Source organism: Artemia sp. Qi Xiang Cuo, chromosome 14, assembly GCF_049724085.1.
Source record: "Artemia sp. Qi Xiang Cuo chromosome 14, ASM4972408v1, whole genome shotgun sequence".
NCBI lineage: Eukaryota > Metazoa > Arthropoda > Branchiopoda > Anostraca > Artemiidae > Artemia > Artemia sp. Qi Xiang Cuo.
This window is the reverse complement of record NC_142807.1, coordinates 17,311,258-17,334,399: the sequence shown is the minus strand read 5'-3', so window position 1 is coordinate 17,334,399 and position 23,142 is coordinate 17,311,258. Positions and strand designations below refer to the sequence as shown.

The window sequence follows — 23,142 nt, the reverse complement described above, 5'->3', positions numbered from 1 at the left end:
ATATAGTGATCCCAGGGACATACAATATTTACAATAGAATGGTATCTTTAATAGGGCGGAAGAAAAGCATCAACTTGCTATATTTTACTGAAAATGTTCACGGGATATTAACAGCATAAGACTGGCTTAAAGGATCATTAACCAACGGCTGATGAAAATGCGGGGGCAAGAACTAGCCACTTCCACCATGATCAAGATCAAACATTTCAAGTGGCTAAGCCATGTAATGAGGGGCCTGGAAGGGACCCTGGCACGCCAGGTACTATTAACAGTCTTTCTTTCTTCATGGAAGAAAAAAAAACAGATGGCGAGGTGATATCGAGGCATAAAAGCGTCAGAAAAATGAAGAACCATTTGGGAGATTTCGGAAGAATGGACATAAGCGAGAAAAGACATGGCTGCAGTTAATTCGACCACAAGGTCAAGAGAGAACACAAAAGAAACACTACGTCTAACAACTTCTCGATGCTGAGTTAAGCTGAACAGTCACCGTCTCGTCCTGTAAGCACCTGTAACAGAGGCAGGTACGTTTCGAGAGTGGAAATTATTTCAAATATATTAAGATGGAAAACAGCTTCACTGGTCTGTATTTGTAACGTTTTCTTCGGATGTTACTGTAACTTGGGAGACCATTTTACTAATGTGTCTGTACTAACCATAAATAAGCAAATAAGTAAAAGAAAAGACGTTGGTATTTTTTCCTAAAAAAAAAAAAAAAAAAAAAAACGTCGTATACATGGGGATGACAGACCAATTTTAGAATCAGCAACATTTCATTTGCTATTAGAAGAATACGAAGATAAATATAGCACCTTCAGCAGCATTTCATTTTTAATTAGAAGAATATTCAACGCAGTATTACAGAATTCAAGAACAGTTAGTGAACTTCCTAAGTCAATGGACCGGTAACTTGCTTTGACCTACAATTTTGAAGAAAATTGTACCACCTTTATTCAACGCAGTATTAAAAAATTCAAGAACAGTTAGTGAACTTTTTAAGTCAATGGACCCGTAACTTGCTTTGACGCTGATGTGATTATTTTGTTTAGTATGAATATAGTTTGTTCTAATTTTGATACGTTAGTTACTCTACTGATGATGATGACCGACTGTGTCATCGAAATATCTAGAGCCTTTGTATATATTTTTGTTTCACTGTCTAATAAATGGACTTATTCCTATTTGGAACTCTTATTTGTTTCTCTAAATAGATAACTAGAATAAAGTAGAATACAATGACTACAAAACTTTTGAAACAATGAAGTAAAAAAGTAAATCAGTTGATTTAATAGGACCAAGAATTCGCTAGTCAGCTTTTTCTATTAGGTTACCACTTGTCTTAATAGATACTGTCTTAATGACGTCTTAATGACATTCAGCTGTAATCTGAATCTTTCATTTGAAAAATCAGACAAATGGATACCTCCTGACAAACTGCCACCCAAGATTCGTCAAAGAAAACGATTGGAAGCAAATTGAAATACCGTGGCTTAGAATTTTTTTATCCGATCTTGACCCCATCTTACTACAAAAAGATGTCCACCTATAGCCAATAACTGATTTAAACATTTTTTTTTTTTATGTTCAATACTGTTATGGATATATACAGTATATCCAAATTCAACTATTGATCGTAATTTACATGACATCGCTAAGGTGACATTGAAGACAATGCTGGGGACACTCAGAAATTAGACTTATCAACGTCCATTGTTTGTAGCATAAAACGAATCCGCTTAAGCCCAAAGGTTGATTAAATAGTTTAAAAGCAGCATGATCAATAATACGAGTTTTAACTGGCCTTATTTAGCTTTGTGGTAACATTGTTTGACAATGTTACCACAATTACACATGTGGTAACATTGTTTGACAACTATTTTTCTTAGTTGGTTGACTTGAATACTAAACTCCTTATTTATATTTACTTATAAAGATGAGGTATTCGCTTACCTAGACTCCGACAGCGGTGTAAGTACTAACGGGATACCTGAACCGTTTTCTGAATTGAATTCTGACGCTTCAACAGAGTCACCTAAACTAACCCACTTCTTAGGCAGTTTGAGAAGTGTTCGTGAACTAACACTTGGCTGTGAGCCAGATCGGCTTAGTGGAGAGAAGCAATCTTGCTGAGGCGACCTTTCTGGTAATCCTAATGTACTATGTCGATAGTTAGGATTGCCAGGTAATTTAGTAATGCTCACAGACCTAAAACGAAATGAGTACAAATTAAATAAGGTTGCCAAACCATTTCCCGTAGAAAAAGCAAATGTTTGAAAGACGATAGTTAACAGTCAGGAAGGTATATCACTTTATATTGGTCATTAAATGAAATAAAAATATAACACCGGGACATTTTTTAATTAAGGCAATTAGCGCTAAGGAAAAAAAATTATATATTTACTAATAGAAGTCCCAATATTTCGACTTCACATGTGTAAGTCTTTATCAACAGGAACAAAAGAGGGAAGAAAAAGAAAAAATAAATCCAAGAAGTTGTTTTTAAATCAATTATTATCACTACAAATTTAGATCATGTATTTTCCTCGAATATTACAATATTTTCCCTTTGGCAGGTTCGTGGTCTTTAAACCAGAAAAATACTTCATCTGCCCCATTTTTCGAAAAGACCCTAATACAAGAGATTTTTTCCTTCGTGGCCGTCAAATGTGTAATCAATCCTTTTCAAACCTTTGTCATCCGGAAAACTGCTTTGTCGCCATAACTAAACAAACTTATGTACTAAAAATGAAAAAGGGATTTAAAAAACAACATAACTTGCGTTTGAAAGATTGAGATGGCTAGAACACGCTTTGCAGATGAAGTAGTGCCTAAGTTCGTCCTCCATGGCAACCATCTCGTCCTTCACGGTAACATCAGGGTCAAACAAAAAGTAGGTCGTCCCCGAATGGTCGTTCCCCGAATCCGGTAGGTCGTTCCCCGAATCCAGGAAAAATACTGATCATTATCATTCCTCATGTTCGAAGGTCACGAGGCCTCGAACCACCCCGAATGGGGTGGGAGGAGGCCGTAAGAAAGAATTTAAGATGTATTAGAACTAATTGGGAGGGTATAAAGATTGGAATTGAGGAGGAGCGTGCGTAGCTGTGTTGGCCTCAGGCGGCTTGGTACTGCAGTGATGGGTAATAGTAGCAGCAGTGTAATCTTTCCCCATATAAATCCATTTTTAGTGACAGAATTGATACTACCATGTGCAGGTGGGGGGGGGGGAAGGAGCAAAAGAACCGGTGAAGATAATTTTAGTGTATATTTTAGAGACATGCAGGCTAAGGGGCGAGGGCTTAAAATTAAATAAATGGCCTATTATTCCTATATACATTTTATTTTAGTAGAAAAGGTGGGCGTGAATGTCATTTGATTTTGGGATAGCCAATATGTAGCATATATAATGATTTTCTTTCATATTACTCAAAAATACGTAATTTATATTTTTTGAAGAAACCATACTTAAATCTATTTTCAGCGACAGACGATGCTACCCTGTGCATGCTGGTTGCAAAAACACTGATGAAGACAATTTTAGAGTATTTTTATGAGCCACGCAGCCTCGGAGACTAGAGTCTAAAGTTACATAATTGTCCCATTCTTCGTATATAGATTTAATTTTAGCAGAAAAGCTGGGAATGAATGTCTTTTGGTCGGGGGTGGCCAATATGTAACATATTTCTTTCATATTATCTAAAGAATACATGATTCGTATCTTAAAAAAAAAAATAATTAAAACACACTTTCAGAAACAAAATCGATGCTACCACGCGAAGATTAGGTGTCGAAAGTACATACGAAATTTTTTTTACTGGATTTTTAAGAATTTACATACTGTTATTTCTTTGTCTTTGGAAAATTTTGTTTAAAAATTATATCTAAAATTCTAAATCTCAAACAGAGTTTACATCATAATACTTCATGGCATGTGTAAGAAGTTGTTTCTGTGGTCAACTGAGTCGACCCAGTGCCCAGAGTGTCAATTGTGGATTGCCTAGCAATTTAGTATTACTCACAGACCTAAAACAAAACAAGTAGAAACTCAATTACCAAACTGTGATGAACACAAGCTAGCAAATCTACCAATAAAATATACAGACAAATATCCTATAGAAAAATATTCATCAAACTTTTACGATTTGCTCATGACGATATTGACTACTTTTGGAGGGGTTCTTATCAGAGCTCTATTTATACAAAAACTTAATTGAGCAGGAGCAGTTTTATCTATTTCCATATTTTGAAAATGAAAAATGAAGAAGCATAAAAAGAAGAAACACATAGGACAGAAGAAGAAGAAGAATCGGAAGATGAACAGTAGAAGAAGGAAGAAGGACAGAGGAAGAAGAAAAAGGACTGCAGAAGGACAGAAGAAGAAGAAGAAAAAGAAGAAGGGCAGAAGAAGAGAAGGACAGAAAAAAAAAAAGAAAAAAAAAGAAGAAGGACAAAGAATAACGAATTTATCCTTGTTGTTGTTTGTCCTTCGGTTTCTTCTTTTTTTTCATTCATCATGCATATCCAGTGTAGTCTTGGAACCTGCTCTCAGATTTTATTTTCGATCTATCCCCCGCCCCAGGAAGTATATTAAGAATTAAAGTGTTTTTTGGGTTGTCCCAAACATGCTAGTATGCGCCAGGGCCCATTTTAAAAATAAAAGTAATGTTTATTTTATTTTGATAGTATTATAGTATAGTATTTTATTATAGTATTATAGTATAGTATTTTATGGAGATTTAAATGTTATGTTTTGTGTGACCTTTTTTGTTAATAATAAAATAATAATAATAATAAAACAACGCAAGCAAGTAAATTTAGCTAGAAAAAAGTGATAAGCTATGTATAAGTTTAGGTAAGGACGTAATTAGGTAAGAGTAGGAAAAAGGCATAGGAAAAAGGAGAAAAAACTCACATTAAACTTCACCAAATAGGAAAACGCTGGATTGAAAAATGCCATTAAAATGCGTTTATGAGAATATTGGGAGGACAATTATGAGAAGATCACATTGTCTTGACTGCTGTTCTTTTTTTTGTTAGATATTTTAGATCCCCTAGGAATAAACCCAAACCCAACACTCTTTATTTGCTGTCTTCTGCATTATCCTATATAACTTGAGTTTTTTTTTATTCCACAATCCCCCCCGCCAATATCGCAATATTTTTAAGATTTTCTCTTAATTTCTTCCATTCTTCATATAACATAATTCAACCTTTTTTAAGTTTTACATTAACTTGTATTAAGATAACATTAAGGGCTAACTGCATAGAAAGTAGTTTAACTTATCATCTAAGTATTTCTAGATTCAACTTTCTGATACCAAAATTCAACTTTGCAGCGAAATAGCCATAATGAAAACATACTGAAATAATGAGCACCAAAGAAAAGCCAGTTATACAAAAAATCAGCCTTTTTTAAGGGCAACACATAATAGGCGTTTTAATCGGGAGCAAAATGGTTCTTAGTTCTTAATTCTAAAATTCTGTTAATTCTAAAATAAAATCCTTTCCTCGAAACAAAATTGATTCTTACATAAAAAGGGAGGAAATATAGACATGAAAAAAAAAACCTAGCAACCCAACTATCAATTTACTGTTAGGCTAGAAACTAATTTTAGCTTTCCCAAAGACGATTTGAACCTTCTGAATTTTCTTTCCAATTCGTAAAAAAGTAAATAAAGTTGCATATAAAATTTTTTTTTTATGTGTTTTGCGAAGTTTTGCTTCGTAAAGCTGAAATACTTCAGCTTTCAGTTAAGAAAAAGAATAGCATATCAGTGAGAACAGAAGGTAACAAGTTCAGTACTATTGACTGTATATGGTAATATTACCCTGATTGAGTAGTATCTGGTAGCGTTACCCTAGGTGGGCAAAAACACAAGAGGGAGAGATGCAACAAAAGTGATTGTAAAAAAAGATAAAAACAATCACAAAAGTTCACTATTTGTCTCACACAAAAATTAAATTACAATATGGGCAAGGCCATATCCAGGGGGCGGGGCTACTGGATTTGAACCTTCTGAATTTTCTTTCCAATTCGTAAAAAAGTAAATAAAGTTGCATATAAATTTTTTTTTTTATGTGTTTTGCGAAGTTTTGCTTCGTAAACCCTTCCCGACAAAAATACCCTCCCCCCGAACCTAGATACGCTCTCGAATATGAGGATTTATACCAATTTTATAGACAAAACCCTTTTTTACCTAACTCCAAAGAAATCAACAAACAATTAAAATCATTTTTGATTGCATCCTAAGCTAATTTAGGCAACCAGGCTTTGAGTTACCCCCTTACTGGCTATTTAGTAGAGATATTCTTGAAGAACTTAACACACATGAACAACATGACCAAGTCATCTTGGATATTATACAATCACCGACTCTACCAAATCAATTGATTAGTAAAGGGTAGAGTTTAGCATCGAACCCTTAAATCCAGGGAAAATACTGATTATTATCATTCCTGACGTTTGAAAGTCACGAGGCAGTCAAGGTAGTCGGAAATTTTTGACAGTTTTGGGCCACACATCCTGAGTTTACTGATAGATACTCAAAGAATCCCTGAGGTTTTATCCAGCAATGAAAAAGAAACAAAAAGTGATTACTATCATTCCTCAAGTTTGAAGGTCACAAGAAGGGTGGCTTATTCCAGCCATTATCCAGCGAAAAAAAGGTTATTATCCTCTCTTACGTTCATAGTTCCAAAGATAGTTATTAAATTTCGAAGCTGTCCATTTAAATCCATGGAATCACGTGTCAAGGCACACTTTTAAACACGTGCAGGGACCAGCTTTTACAAAATGACACTCCAGAAAAGAGTGGCAAAGTTGAAGCAATACTGACTATAAAAATAAGAAGAAAAGCTGATAAAAATAAATAGCAAAGAGATGAAGAAGAATAATAAACTCACGATAAGGACGAGAGATCCAAGAATATGAGATTGAATCATGGGACACAAAAAACTTACCAAATGATAAATCGGTTCTTTACAAAAACTACTAGAGCAGGAGGGTGGAGGGGGTTTGTAACAATTAAAAGCCAAACTTAGATCCCATTTCCGTTGTATTTTAAGATTTTAATTTTTTGTCCAAGTTTTCTTAGGGATAATTCTGGAGCGATATTTTGGGGATATTTGAATCTGCGTATATACAATTTTACATGTGACTTCCCAATCTAAAGTGACAAGCCAAGTTTTCAATAGTCTGGAACCAGAACACATTCTGTCCCAGGTGATATTTTTGCATATAATTTGTTTTGATCTGAAACAAAAATTTACATCAGAGCACAATAACAAATTTCTTTTTGACATGTTATTGACAGGTATCAAAACACATTCTTTTCTAAAGTAACCATGTCGGATTTTTTATTCTTTTGTTTAATCTATTGCGCAAATAATCCTTAATAAAAAAAAATACGGCATTTACAAAATCACACGAGGAAACAGGCTAAATCAAACAGGCTGTGCTGTCCACTATCTTTTTAATAATTTTTTTCGCACTAAAGATGGCATCAAATCCCATCAAACAGAAAATAAGCGGACACTAGAAAATAGTAGATACAGTAACCAAAATTACTAAAGAAAAAAAAAAGCCTGAAACAAAGAAACAAATAGGCAAACAATGGTCCAAACATAATACGAAGGGATTTTGAGATGTTTTTCTTCGTTAAATAGCCGGGGGTGCAGGGTAAGTTCATAGTACGAAACAAATACGATTGCAGGCCCTACTATCGAATCTTCCCAGAGAGAGGGGAGAGACAGGGGCGTCGTTGGGGGGGGGGCGCAAGGTAGGGCAGTTGCGCCCAACAATTTGGAGAAAAAAATTATTATACAGCCCATGCCCCTTCATTAACCGGATATGGACCCCTCTTGCCCTCAACAAAAATGCTGGATAATCGCCCCTGAGGAGAGACCCATATAAAGCACCTCCAGCCCCCCCCCCCTTGTGCATAGGTGTGCACATAAGTTGAAAAACTATTAGGGCATATCCTAAACAATATATGAAGGGGGAGGAGATTATTCCTAAAATTAGCCCAAACACCCTAACTCCCTGAAAAAATAACTTCCAAAAATCACCTCCAACATAACTATTTGATACACCCCCTTTTACTTTTTTTTTAAATCTCAAGTTAATAAAACAAAAATTACGCAAAGAATAAATGAAGGAGGAGACTACCTGACAGTAATAGGTGACGGTGACTTTGTTGAAGATCGACTTCTTGACCCGCATTCACTATCAACAGCATCAATTTCTATACTAACTTGACTAGGTATAAGGGTCTCTTCCAATTCGACACATTTTGGCTCAAGACCATCGTTATCCCATTCCCAGGAATTGTCAGTTTCTTCACCGGTACTAACAAAACAAAAAAAAAAACAGACTACAAAGACTAGTTTAATAAGTTGGCGGGTCTCAATTAATTTTAAGACAATTTTTTTGACTCGCTCGTAATACGATAATTGCAGAAGGAACTAAACTATTAATTCAAAATTAGTAACAAGAGCACCAGCAGGTGCAAGAACGCACGTTGCAACAGCGTTTTTTTAGCGTCAGTTAGCGCCTCGCGTCGTTTATTTCTTCGCAAAATATTAACAAATTTCACCCTAAATAACGAAATGGGGCATAAAAATCATTTTTAGTCTTTTCAAAGCCCGTCCCTAGGCTAGCCTATTAAAAAAAGTATTTATACCTCAAAATTTTCCTATGTTTATATAAACAAAGTCCATATGTAAACAAACTACGAATTAAATAAAACCAGTAAAAGTCAGCTTAGTAAGTTTAAGTTACCTCTCTACCTGCTTCACTCGTTAGGGTTGCTAGCCAAAACCTTTGGCCTACACAGGCTTGTCATGATGTCTTCACATATCCGTTTTTCTTGTTATTTTTTACTTTCATTTCTACCGTCTCTGCATATTCTGATTGCTCAGAAATTATTCAAATTAAATCCCCCCCACCCCCTGTTTCAGCTCGATTAGTTTAGCTAATTTTTTAGTGAGCAGGCTACGTTGACGTTTTAAGGAGATGAAAATAAAAAATCACGAATTAAATAAAACCAGCAAGAGTCAGCTTGGTCAGTTTAAGTTACCTCTCTACCTGCTTCACTCGTTAGGGTTGCTAGCCAAGACCTTTGGCCTATACAGGCTTGTCATCATGTCTTCACATATCCGTTTTTCTTATTATTTTTTATTTTCATTTCTACCGTCTCTGCATATTCTGATTGCTCAGAAACTATTCTAATTAAATACCCCCTCCCCCCTTTTTTCAGCTCGATTAGTTTAGCTAATTTTTTAGTGAGCAGGCTCCGCTGACGTTTTAAGGAGATAAAAAAAATCGTCAAAGAAAGCTATACTTGCACAGTCTTAATTCAAAGGGTTTAGGCATGTAAATTACAACTACAAAGAAATAAATTAAATTTGGTAGCCAGGAATCAAAAGACGTTATGTTACACAGCATAAAAACCAAGGTGAAATCATCCCAACAGAGAGTACCTTCTCAAACAAAAGGTGAACAAATTTTCAGAGAAAAAGATTCGGGTTTCGGAGCCTCCGTTTCTTATTATTATTACTCATCAGTGTTACCGTTCAGGAAAAAGTCTTGTGCATGCACTCTTTTGAACTAAACACCAACATAATAACATTTTTAAAAAAGTAATACCTTGAACAAATTTAAGTGTAGCACTTTTAGTTGATAAATAATTTTAAATAAATTTCAACCAAAGGCCCAAGTTTCTTTGCATCCAACCTAAAATATTCCGAAAATAGGCATATTCTATTTCTTTGGGTTATAAAATAAATAGAAAGTTTAAATTTGTATATTTCTGATGGCCAAATCTTTATAAATCGATATAGAGCATTGACAAAATATTCCGAAAGCTGATATTCTTCGACATTCCACTGCGTAAAAATCTTCGTATTTTATTTTGTACATTGGTAGGTGAACATATTTTTTTCCAGCAAAGAAAGCTATATTCATAGAATCTCAATTCAAAGGTTTTCTTTATGCATGAGAATTGAAACTAAAAACAAATGGAGCAAGTTGACTCGGATGACTCAAAAGACATCAAAGTACAAGACACAAATATTGCAGGAAAGGGAAAAACCTCAAAAGATTGTCTTAGTTTTTTCACTGAGGAACAGTGAAGCTGAGTGAGGAGCTTCACTGAGGAGCTGAGGAGCTCCTTTTTTCAAAAGGAGTAGTTATTGGTACATTTTTTTTTACTTTTTATATATTTGTATATGAATTTGTCAATTTTTTATCTTTACTTTTTTTTCGAGCAATCGTGTTAAAGGCATTTCGTTCTCAAAAGCTTTAAAAGATACAATACAATCTGGAAAAACAGAAACTTTCAAATATTTTGAAAATAAAAAAGATGGGAGCAAATGGATAGGATCAAACGACAAAAACTTGGATCAGTTTAGGAATTATGCAATAAACTTTAGCTTATTAAACATGTCACATAACACTTTTAAATTTACATTAATCGAATGAAACGAGACTGTAGGAACAAATCTGCCCTGTGTGTGTGGAGAGATGGATGAGTCTTTGCATCATTTTTTAGGGACATGTAGGGCGTTGCGCTTGGTAAGGAGGTCGGGGAGGGATTGTATTTTGGAAATTTTTAGAAACAGGTGTTACTTAAATATAAATAATATTGGAAAGTTTGTCCGGGCAGATATGAGGTATCGTGATGATTTTCTTAAATAATAAGTTTTAGTGTCTTTTCATTTTATGTTTTCTTGCTGTATTTTTTCGCTTGTTTTGTGTATGTCACCATGGCCCAAATGGGCTTTCGTGTGAATCAATAAATATATCTATCTAACTATCTATCATAGTACTGCTTATTGGTAAAAAAAAAACTTACTGAGGATTTGACTTAGTAGTAGAAGGCAGTGTTTCAATTTCAAAAATAGTCGCTTCGTTATGTTTCTTCGCAGAGACAGATGACCAGCCATGTACTGGTGAGTCCCATTCCATGGATCCACTTGTAGGAGAAGTAGTGACTAAAGAAGAGTCTGGAGAATCTGAGTCAATTAAAAGACTAGCACCAACTGTAGTCATCGAAAAATGACCTAAAAAGAGGTACAAACTTATCTATAAAACTAATAACAGCAACACATTACTAGCAAATTATTGCAGCACCAGGTTACTTGAGGCCAACTCGGCTGCGCACGCTCCTCCTCCACCCTAATATATTCATCGCTTCAGACAGATTACCGAAGATTGTCCTTCTCCGCCAACCGTCTAGGGCTAAACGGAAAGCAGGTCATCCTCGTCTGAGGTAGGAGGACGTCATAAAGAAAAATTTAAAGGAAATGGGAACTTCTTGGGAGGGTGTAAAAATGGAGGCTTTGAATAGATTGGGATGGAGGAGGAGCGTGCGTAGCTGTGTTGGCCTCAGGCGGCTTGGTGCTGCGATGAGTTGTTAGTAGTAGTAGTAGTATTCACCCATACCCATGAAGCTCTAATTTCCTTTAAAGTGCCAAGGACATAAAAACATACACCTTTTTAGCCCCTGAACCCATTTTAGGTATATCCATACGTGAAAACCGCGTTTTTCAAAGATTTTTTCTTTTTAATAAATTGTGAAATTTTAAAGCAGTATCATATTTTTGGCAGTGTTGCAACGTTGAACCGTGAAAAATAAATAAGTAAAACTAATTCGTCCGTAAAGATTCAAACATTGGAATCTGGCGATGGCCAAAGACAACTAAACGTTCAAAGGAAAGCGACATCTTCTTAAGATGTATAGTGCCGTAAGTTTTTTGCTTTTTTTTGCTGATTTTATATCCATGTTTTTCTTCATTGGCGGGAACCACTACCAAAACTACATAACTGTACATTGAATCTAAAATTTTTCGCTAAAGATTGAATCTGGTGTTTCCTAATTTTTAAAGATAACCCGATTTTTTCAAAGATTTTCCATATTGTCAGTTTGTTTTTAAATTCTTTTAATTTAGATTTTTTTTTTTTTTTTTTTTTTTTTTTTTATGTGGCGTTTATCGTTAAAATTTTTGCTCGGGAAATGTGAACATATTTATATTTTTTTTTTTTCTGGAAAGCGGTTGCCACCCCATCCCCCTGAAATATCCGTTTTGTTTCATCCAGTATTTCCATTGATTGTATAAAGCACCATTATTGTTTTCCTTTTCTTTTGTGTTTTTTTACTCTTTTTGATGGCAGGCCAATGTGGTTTACGAAATTATTTTCATTTTCCTTGGTACTTCAAATATTTCTTGTGAAGTCGTCCCACCTAGACCCCGGCGTCGCGCCGGCGGATCGACCGAACGCCACCGACGAGAGGCCCGATCGACCGCCGTCGAAGAGGCGGCGGCGTTTGGTCGACTTTAAATTAATTTTGCGGCAATTCTTTATTGCGTCAACCGCAAAGTCGGAGCTTTTCCTTCTCGTATGGTTTAGTATTTCAATTTTACTGATTAGAAATCAAGCAGGGCTTACACTATCCCCGAATTTTCGGGTATTTCTCCGAAAATCTATGCGTCACCCCGAAAAAAAAATTAGTTCCCCGAATCCCCGAAAATCACGCAATCACGGTGCCACCAGTGACTTTCCCTGCCAAATATTACATTGCACACCATAATTCTTTTCTCTTGTTCGTTAATTTTCGTCTCTTTTGTTACTTTGCATAAAAACCAGACAGATGCAAAATGCAATTGCAAATATTGCAATATACACAGTTCTTCATATGTTGACAAAAAAAGTATCGTCTTTATGAAATGAGTTTAAATCATTTCAAATGCAGTTTCCCGATCGCTATTTCTTACATCATTCGTAGTCAAGAATTTTATTTTCAAGTTGAATAGAATTATAGAACGCATTCACTACTATACAGCTTCAGCCTTCAGTTGGATTTTGAAATTGACAGCCGACAGATTGTCTCTACAATTTGCAGAATTTTTTTTTCTTTTGCTGTTTTTAGATAAGATTTTTTTAATGTTTAATACTCAATCGTTGAACGTCTGATATAAAATACAATCTTCTTTTTGGAACATTTTTACCCCCCACCCCCAAAAAAAAACACCCTTCAATTGAGATAAAATTTAGCTATAGACTAGGCTATGTACAAGGTTGGGGAATTAAAGATTGAAACGGAAGTTACCCCAAAAATATGATTCATAAATAAATTGTAAATTATTGCCTATAAGGGGGGGGATAGGGGGCTATCATTTTTAAATGATAATACCTCATTTTTTTTTTATTGAAAGCAGGAATGCCAAAAAGATAGTTATTTTTTTCATTTAAAGTGGAGACAGAAGAAAATGATATCAAATTCCACGGGAAACCATTGAAATATTTTGATAGACCCAGGGCCCCCCAGTAGGACTTGTTTATTGTCTTTGGTATTTTGCGATTTCTCATAGGCTACTGGCCTAATTTGGCTTTTATGTGTGCTCTCTTTTAATTAGATTCTTTGTATCTTATTGAATGACATAGCGAATCTATGACTCACTTTTCCAAAAGTTTGAGGTATATCTGAATAGTTTCGACATTTTTGTTGTTGTCTTTGTACCCCTTTACTCATACCCTAAAAAATTTTTTCAAGGAACACTAAGCTGTTTAACGTAATTTTGCGTGTTTGTTTGAACCATATTTAATTATTGAGTAAATTATTTTTCTAATGTAAAGCTGAGACGGTATCCTATCAAGGTGGTATCCAGAGGGGGGGGGGGGGGTAGTGACCTAACATATTTAAATGATAAAACCTCGATTTCTTTTTGAAAGCAGGGATACCAATAAGTTAATTTTTTATTTATTTACAGCAAAGACGGTAATCTATCAAGATGGTATCCAGAGAAGAGGGAGGGGAGGGGTGATAGTAATAGTACCTTGATTTTTTTTTATTGAAAGCAGGGATGCCAAAAAGTTGAAAAGTTGACAAAAATTAACAAGATTTTCGTGAGTTATACTTGATACCGCAATTGCATGGTTTTATCGTCCAAAGGGAAAGGGACATATGCGTCGAACCCGTTTTTTTTTTCTTATTGATGAAACGGGTTTACTTTGAAAACATTCATTCATAAGTACCAGGCAGATCCACACTAAAACGAATTGGCGTGACGAGAGCGATATCTACATTCCCACCTAACGTTGCGCTCGAGTGAAAATGGCGACCTTGGTCCAGTGCCCAAGTTACATTAAAAGGCCAGGTCATAATAAAAGCTTTCAATTTAGGAGGTTCAAGGAGGAGTCTTATATAGTCTTATGACCTCAGGGGACTAAATGTTTCAATGTTCTTGCGAATTAAAAGGTGTTTAAAAAATTCGATTACCGCACAAATGATTACCAAAAATATGCACAAATACAACAAATGTAACATTTGGAATATTAAAACCCTTTTTTCAAAGCTTTGAAGAAATACCCCTAACTAAATACCTCTAACTACGCTTGAAAGCTATTTTGAAAAGAAGCTCTTTGGAGATTTCCATGGATATGACAATAGCAGATGCTTTGAGCCTGGGTGGGGATCGAAGAGGAGTCTTTTGAGTATTTTGACCACCGGTGACTTATTGTTGTGACTTTCTTAAATTTGGTAATTTTTGTGGGCATTTGGAAATCAAAGCTTAACCTCAATAATTGATACTAATGTGTCCTAAGATTTTGCTTGGATTAAAAGTGACGAACTGGGAAGAAAATCTCAACATCTTCCTTGAGCTACTTCAGTCTGCATATTATTTCATTTAATTACATTTAAAACGGATGAACTTTTCATTTTTTACCTAAGAAAATAGCTGGCACTTCATTTTTCTTCATGCCGAATAAACCATTAAGTGTTTTTTGTTTCATTGTAATTGAAGCGTTCTCATGTGAGGTGTTCATCATATATTTTTCAACTTGATAAATTTACTCCTTTTAGATGCAGTTTATAATTTGACTGATATTTGGTATTTACGAGTTTATAATTTGGAATGAATCCCGAAAAGAAAAAATGAATAATATCCATAAGAGCAGCCAAAAGCAATAAAAAAGCAGCAGTTCAGCCTTAGCCTCCATGACACATATTCTATAAAGAAGCCAAAAAAAAAACTTTAAAATGCATTTTTTTTTTTTTTTAATTGTTATTAAAAACCATGTTTTAATACAAGAAGGCTTTTTAGGAACTCCAAAAGAGCAAAAAAAAAAACAATCAATATCAAAGTCGCCCATTTCAACTGTTTTAAAGGTGACAAAACAGATATAAGCAAAGGGCATTATGAAAAAATTAAGCTTCTAAGTTCAAAGTTATATTCAAAGTTTTTACCCAGATAACTGACGAATTTTGTGATACGGTATTTGAAGTTTTGTATGAGTAATGCTCCATGAAAAAAAACTACTAATTTTGATAATTATTTATGTTAAGAATACATAGCTAATAGATACTTTAACCACTCGTATTATGCAAGGGTTCTGAAACGTCAGAGCCATTACGTTTCTATCAAATTTCTACTTCTCTTGATGAATAACGAAGAAGACCAGTTTCCAGCCAGCGACTTGTGAATTTTTGAACTCATGAATAGGATCGAATATGTTGTAAAGTTAAGCTGTGATTTGAGAAAGACTGATGAAAACATTAATGTTTGCGGTCAACATTGATCGCGCCGCCGACATCTTACCGGCGGCGCGGCGGCAACGCACTGTTTTGGTCCCGCCGCCACCGGTCTTCCCTCATCGGCGCGGTGCCGGGGTCTAGTCCCACCCCATTTGGAGACTAGACTTGGCCCCATATAAATGACTAAAAAGCACAACTTATATACATACAAATAATCAAATTAAATATGACTGTCAAAATAAGCACTGATTGGATCATTTTGCTTTATTTTTTTTAATCCTTAACATATCTAATTAAAAGAGGATCCATAGGCATTTAATTCTGAAAGAAATAATATAATATTGGCTAAACTCATTATTATTATATTCTTATGTTATATATTATTATTATTATCATATTATGTTGTTTTTTTTTACCAAGAGCAGCAATTGTAACTAAACTGTGTTTAACTCCAAATTCTATATTTTTATCAACGTTGTCTAAATCTACAATCCTGTACACGCCACTATTCTTATTTTACTGATTTATAAAGTTTTGCCATAATTTTTTGCTGATTTTACATCCATGTTTTTCTTTATTGGCAGGCACAAAAATCACGAAAAACTGTTAAATCCAGTTCAAATTGTTAATTCACAGAATCATAATTTTGTTTGCTTCCAAAAGTATTTATGCATGCTTGATTGCTTGATGCATGTCCGCAACTACTTGATTTTAATTCAAAATCAACGGACTCGGTCGAGGCCTTCGTCCCTCGACCTCAGCAGACGGGCTTATCGCAGAATTGCCTCTCACTCACTCGGACTATCTGTCTTGGCTTTTTCTACAATTAGCCATGGCATGATGCATGTCCACACCTACTTGATTTTAATTCTACTTATATAATTATTCTAAGTAATTGGTTCTACTGTCTTAACAAAAAACCTACTCCATAGCTTCACGGAGATGTGCGGTCTCCCAGATGTCCCAGTTCTCCCAACCGAAAATGTGATTCTGCTTTAAACTTCATAAAACCTCATAACTTCATAATTTAGTAAAACAAAACTTTGAAAAATGCGGACTTTTTTACGAACGGACTAAGATGGATCCAGGGGCTAAATGTGTCCATGGTTCTTTAAAGGATGCTAGAGCTTCATAGTATATGTAAATAGTGATGCTTTGAATACATCAATAATTCTATTATTAGCTCTACTATTTAATCTAATTAAAAATTAATTAATTTAATTGCATAATTTAATTATAATTATTACTTAATTTACCGTATTTAATTAATTAAATTTGAACTCTATTACTTAATTTAATTAAAACTATATATTTAAAAACTCTATTATTTAACACTTATTTTATTATACTATTTTACATCTAGATTATGTATTTTTAACAAAAGTAGCAATTAAGACTAAATTGTGGCAATCGTACTACATATTCTACTCTTACCTCTAAATTGTGGTTTTTTATCAAGAGACATGTCACTTGAGAAAGAAGACAAACTCCAACTAGACACATTTGATAACATTCTAGGCTGCTGCTTTTCATCACTTTCGTCATCGGCCAGATGCTCAATTTCTTGATCCATTTCCAAGCAATTGGCACGGAGATTGTTAACTTCGGCTTCAAGACGATCGAAATAATTCATTGTCGTCTTTCCCACTTTCTCCTTAAAAAAAGTGATTCATATACAAATTCATGTCGTTTTCCCCTCTTTCTCCTTTAAAATAAAGTGATTCATGTAAAAAAAAATCATGTCATCTTTCCCCCTTTCTACTTTAAAGTAAATTGATTCATGTCAAATTTCATGTTGTCTTTCCCAATTTCTGCTTTAAAATAATATCATTCATGTTAAAATTCGTGTCGTCTTTCCCAAATCCTCTCTTTAAATAAAGTGATTCATGAAAAACAAATCATGTCGTCTTTCCAACTTTCTCTCTTAAAATAAAGTGGTTCCTGAAAAACTTCATGTCGTCTTTCCTGCCTTCTCTTTTAAAATAAAGTGATTCATTAAAAAAATAATCATGTCGTCGTTCCCATTTTCCCCTTAAAAAGTGATCCATAAAAAAAACTCATGACGTCTTGTCCATATCTCCTTTAAAATACAGTGATTCGTGTAAAAATTCACGTTGTTTACCAATTTCTCCTTTAAAGTATTGTTTCATGGAAAAATCCATGCTGTCTTTCCCAATTTATACTTCTAAATAATATGATTCATGAAAAAAATCCATGTCGCCTTTCAGAATTTTTTTATTAAAATAAAGTGATTCATGAAAAACAAATCATGTCGTCTTTCCAACTTTCTCTCTTAAAATAAAGTGGTTCCTGAAAAACTTCATGTCGTCTTTCCTGCCTTCTCTTTTAAAATAAAGTGATTCATTAAAAAAATAATCATGTCGTCGTTCCCATTTTCCCCTTAAAAAGTGATCCATAAAAAAAACTCATGACGTCTTTTCCATATCTCCTTTAAAATAAAGTGATTCGTGTAAAAATTCACGTTGTTTACCAATTTCTCCTTTAAAGTATTGTTTCATGGAAAAATCCATGCTGTCTTTCCCAATTTATACTTCTAAATAATATGATTCATGAAAAAAATCCATGTCGCCTTTCAGAATTTTTTTATTAAAATAAAGTGATTCATGAAAAACAAATCATGTCGTCTTTCCAACTTTCTCTCTTAAAATAAAGTGGTTCCTGAAAAACTTCATGTCGTCTTTCCTGCCTTCTCTTTTAAAATAAAGTGATTCATTAAAAAAATAATCATGTCGTCGTTCCCATTTTCCCCTTAAAAAGTGATCCATAAAAAAACTCATGACGTCTTTTCCATATCTCCTTTAAAATACAGTGATTCGTGTAAAAATTCACGTTGTTTACCAATTTCTCCTTTAAAGTATTGTTTCATGGAAAAATCCATGCTGTCTTTCCCAATTTATACTTCTAAATAATATGATTCATGAAAAAAATCCATGTCGCCTTTCAGAATTTTTTTATTAAAATAAAGTGATTCATGAAAAACAAATCATGTCGTCTTTCCAACTTTCTCTCTTAAAATAAAGTGGTTCCTGAAAAACTTCATGTCGTCTTTCCTGCCTTCTCTTTTAAAATAAAGTGATTCATTAAAAGAATAATCATGTCGTCGTTCCCATTTTCCCCTTAAAAAGTGATCCATAAAAAAACTCATGACGTCTTTTCCATATCTCCTTTAAAATACAGTGATTCGTGTAAAAATTCACGTTGTTTACCAATTTCTCCTTTAAAGTATTGTTTCATGGAAAAATCCATGCTGTCTTTCCCAATTTATACTTCTAAATAATATGATTCATGAAAAAAATCCATGTCGCCTTTCAGAATTTTTTTATTAAAATAAAGTGATTCATGAAAAACAAATCATGTCGTCTTTCCAACTTTCTCTCTTAAAATAAAGTGGTTCCTGAAAAACTTCATGTCGTCTTTCCTGCCTTCTCTTTTAAAATAAAGTGATTCATTAAAAAAATAATCATGTCGTCGTTCCCATTTTCCCCTTAAAAAGTGATCCATAAAAAAACTCATGACGTCTTTTCCATATCTCCTTTAAAATACAGTGATTCGTGTAAAAATTCACGTTGTTTACCAATTTCTCCTTTAAAGTATTGTTTCATGGAAAAATCCATGCTGTCTTTCCCAATTTATACTTCTAAATAATATGATTCATGAAAAAAATCCATGTCGCCTTTCAGAATTTTTTTATTAAAATAAAGTGATTCATGAAAAAGTTCATGTCGTTTTTCAACATCCTCCCTCATAAATAGTGATTCATGTAAAACTTCATCTCATCTTTCCCGCTTTCTCCTTTAAGATACAGTCATTAATTTAATAATTCATGTCGTCTCTCCAACTTTCTGCTTTGAAATAAAGTGATTCATTTAAAAATCCATGCCGTCTTTCCGGCTGTCTTTTTTTTAAATGAAGTAATTCATGTAAAACTTCACGTGGTATTTCCCACTTTCTCATTTAAAATAATGTAATTCAACCAAAAATTCATATCATCTTTCCCACCTCCTTTAAAATAAAGTGATTCTTGACAAATTTTAAACTATAAACAAAAGATTGAAGAAAATAAATAAAAAAGGCTGATGAATATAAAGATGCAGTAGTCCTAAAGTTACTGGAATATCACAGAGAGCTGTTTAAGGACTCATTTGAAAGGAGGCTACTATATTTAGAAACCTTTTTTAATTAACTAAAAACAATATTTAAAATAAAACACAATTTTTGACCAAAAACTGATTCTTCATGCACAAAATGATGAATGACGTCACAATCGTAAAATAATAAATAATTTAATTTAATAAAAAATAATTTAATAAAAAATAATTTTTTCATGGTTAAATAATAACAAAGGAGCAGCATCATTCGACTCCCAAACCAACTCTCTTTCCTATGCATTGGTCCATACGTCACAACTGCGCCCTCTCCCCTATTCTAATGGGGGAAGATACAAATAATATATTAATTCACTGTTTCAGATTACTTCATTTCTTCGTTAAACGGACATTTTATTTTTAACCTGGATTTATAGTAACACGTCATTATAGAATAACGAGAAAATTGGGATAAATATATTATCTAAAAATGATTTAAAGGCGTGGGTGAAAATGGAATAAGCATAAAAATCTGATTTATAAAAAACTTTCTGAACATCATAAAGTAAAACAATCATTATTATATTACTCTCTTATAGTTTTGTATATAGCCTAGGGCCAAGGGCTATGTCTAGCCCCGTTAAGGGGTGCAATTGTCATGGCAGCAACCCTTACATTTAGAAAGAGTGTTGATTGCAAAATCGAGCATTACTACTCTTTTCTTTTTTTTTTTAGTACTTCCTTCAGAAAAACACATCCACAAGAATTTTCTTGTCGGCTAGTTTACTAGCCCTGGGCGCAGAAATTTTAGGGGCAAAAATTTCAAATAAATAATGTGACGGCTATAATTATTTTGTATTTTTTTATTTAAATGAAGCAGAGGGCGTGGTTAATAAATGAAAATAATTAATAAATTATTAATTAATTAATAAAAAAATAATTTGTAGGCATAATAATTAAAATTGAAACTGAAAATTTTTCAAATTACTTCCCCTTCAGAAAAGCCCATCGACAAGAATTTTACCAAAATTATAAAAATCACAAAACCTCTATATCTCCCATATCTTGAATATTAAAAATTATTTCACTGAAGAACTTTTGACATCTGCTTCAAGACGGTCAAGAAGTTCCCTTTTAAAAATATTATATATTTTTTTATAATAATATATTATAATATATATATATTTAAAATTTATAATATTATAATTTAAAATATTATATATAAATAAGTATATAGTGAGTGAAGAACTATCTACACCTAATAATTCAAGACTGAAGATTATAAATAAGACTGATGATCATAAAAATACAACAGTCCATATGTTTCCCGTTTCAAAGCCTTTCACTAATAACTAGGGGCCGATTTTACACACAGTAAACTTTTTTTAATTTGGTTTTCTGAACATTTAGAAAAAAGGAAATGAAATTACCCCACACCATTTGGCTTGGTCAAAGATAATTTCGTAAACCACATTGGCTTGCTATAAAAAACATTGGGTTTTATAAGGTCAACGAAAATATTGGAAGCAACAAAAACGGATATTTTGATAACGGACTAAATCGTTCTCAATTTCACTCAGAAAATATGAACTTTATTTTTTGAGACTTTCTCTAATTTTGCTCAAGAGGGGAAGCAGTTGTATTTTCGGAATATCCGTTTTTTTTGCTTCCAGAATTTTCGTTGGCCTTTTGCTTTTCTTCTCTTTCGTTTTTTTGGTTTGGCCAATAAAAAATGTCAAAAATCATCGATATTTTTCGAGTATTTTATTCAGAGTTAGAAAAACAATTGAATAGTTTAAACCTACTGTAAGGTAGAGCATGTTTTTTCTAAATGTTCTAGGAAAAAACAAGATACGGAAAATTCAACTCAATTAAACAAACAAAGTAGAACTCACTTTCAAATTGAACTCAACAGAGCCAACCATAGAATCAAGCTCAGACAAGAGACTTTCAGAACTTCCAAGATGACAAGTAGAAACATCGGACATAGTGACCGCTTCCTGCCTTCTAAGAACCCTTTTTGGTCGTGTATCATTTTCGCACATGCTTTGGGACCTCGAACGGCTTCTGTCTGTTCCATCAGGAGAAGTTCTCATCTGTATAGCACCGTCATCAGGTTTCACTGACCAAAATTCTGTGCTGCTAGCGCGGTCTGACCAAATATCCTTAAAAAATAAATTGTCCATAAATTCCCTTTACAATCAGAGGTAAATGATGGAAAAGATACATATTTTAGACATTATCCTCCGGAGAAGGATGGGTTCTTTGGACCAATAGGAAGTAAGTTACCAAAATAATAACTTTCCCTAGACGTTCTCTAGCATTTTTAGACCAATTTAAGAGCTGAAAAAAATTAGATGGAGGCGTAAACCAGGTAGAGTTTGAATTATGCACCACTCGCTCGGTCTAACCACATAAGAAATAAATTTTCTTCTTTCACAAAATTATCTTTAAATCAAAGATAATTGATGGAGAAAGATGCATGTTTTAGTTATAATTCTCCGGAGAATGGTAGGGATCTTTGGACTAATAGAAGGTCATTTACCAAAAAATAAAAGGCTACCGAAAGAATAGCTTTCCCTAAACGTTCTTTAAGATTTTTTTTTTTAGACCAGTCTACGAGTAAAAAAAGAGAATGGGATGAAGGTAAATTTTGAATTAAGCGCTGTTTGATCAGTCTGACCCCATAAGAAATAAATACTAGCGCGGTCGGACCTAATATCCTTAAATTACAAAATAAATCCTAGTTCGCGAAATTCTCTTTGTAATCAAAGATAAATAATGCAAAAAGATACATGTTTTAGACACAATCCTCCGGAGAGAGTGGGGTTTTGGACTAACAGAACGGAAGTTACCAAAGAATAAATGTTACCAAAAAGATAGCTTTCCCTAGAAGTACTCTAAAAAATATTAGACCAATTTACGAATCCAAACAAATTGGATGGGGGGGGGGGGCTTAAATTAGTAAGGTTTACATTATGTGCTACTTGTTCGGTCTCACAAAATATCCTCAAAATAATCAAAATAACGTAAAATCCAGTTGGCTAAGTGGAATTCGACTCCTAATAGAAATTATGCTCATTTACAGCTCAGAGAAACTTTATATGATGTTATGACTTAGTCACACATGCCTTATCCACTAGAATTCTCAAATATAGAAAGGAAAACTGCATGAAAAATTTCCATAATTTAAATAAAAATGGCAGAAAATCGTAGCACAGCTTTAAATCGTCACCAATATTTTATTACGTGAGATATGACACGTCGCTAGCGCATTGCAAAAACAAATAGTAAAAAAAGCGAACAAACAAATGTCAAGGCGCTACTTTCCCAAAGGATGACTCAACAATTTAATTCAAATTTGATTATATTGCAGTATTTATAAAGAAAACAAGTAACTAAGTGCGACGTGATGAATTACAGCTAGGCAGGAAACAATCGTTTTCAAGGTGAATTAAGTAGAGCATACTTCTCCAGGGGTATAATGTTCCGTGACTAGT

The 23,142-nt window shown here is 33.7% G+C and overlaps 1 protein-coding gene across 4 annotated transcripts in view; it reads right to left on the bottom strand.

The window, feature by feature from the left end:
* The window catches only part of LOC148944216 (uncharacterized), a 190,716-nt gene that overhangs the window by 13,173 nt on the left and 154,401 nt on the right, over positions 1–23,142 (bottom strand). For all 4 annotated transcript variants that reach the window (XM_089100613.1, XM_089100612.1, XM_089100614.1 and 1 more), the window contains 5 exons: positions 21,538–21,807; positions 16,971–17,190; positions 10,854–11,061; positions 8,168–8,347; positions 1,951–2,205 (listed from right to left, as the gene is read on the bottom strand). In XM_089100613.1, coding sequence (XP_088956739.1) covers positions 1,951–2,205; positions 8,168–8,347; positions 10,854–11,061; positions 16,971–17,190; positions 21,538–21,807 — 1,133 coding nt within the window. The remainder of the gene's footprint in view (positions 1–1,950; positions 2,206–8,167; positions 8,348–10,853; positions 11,062–16,970; positions 17,191–21,537; positions 21,808–23,142) is intronic.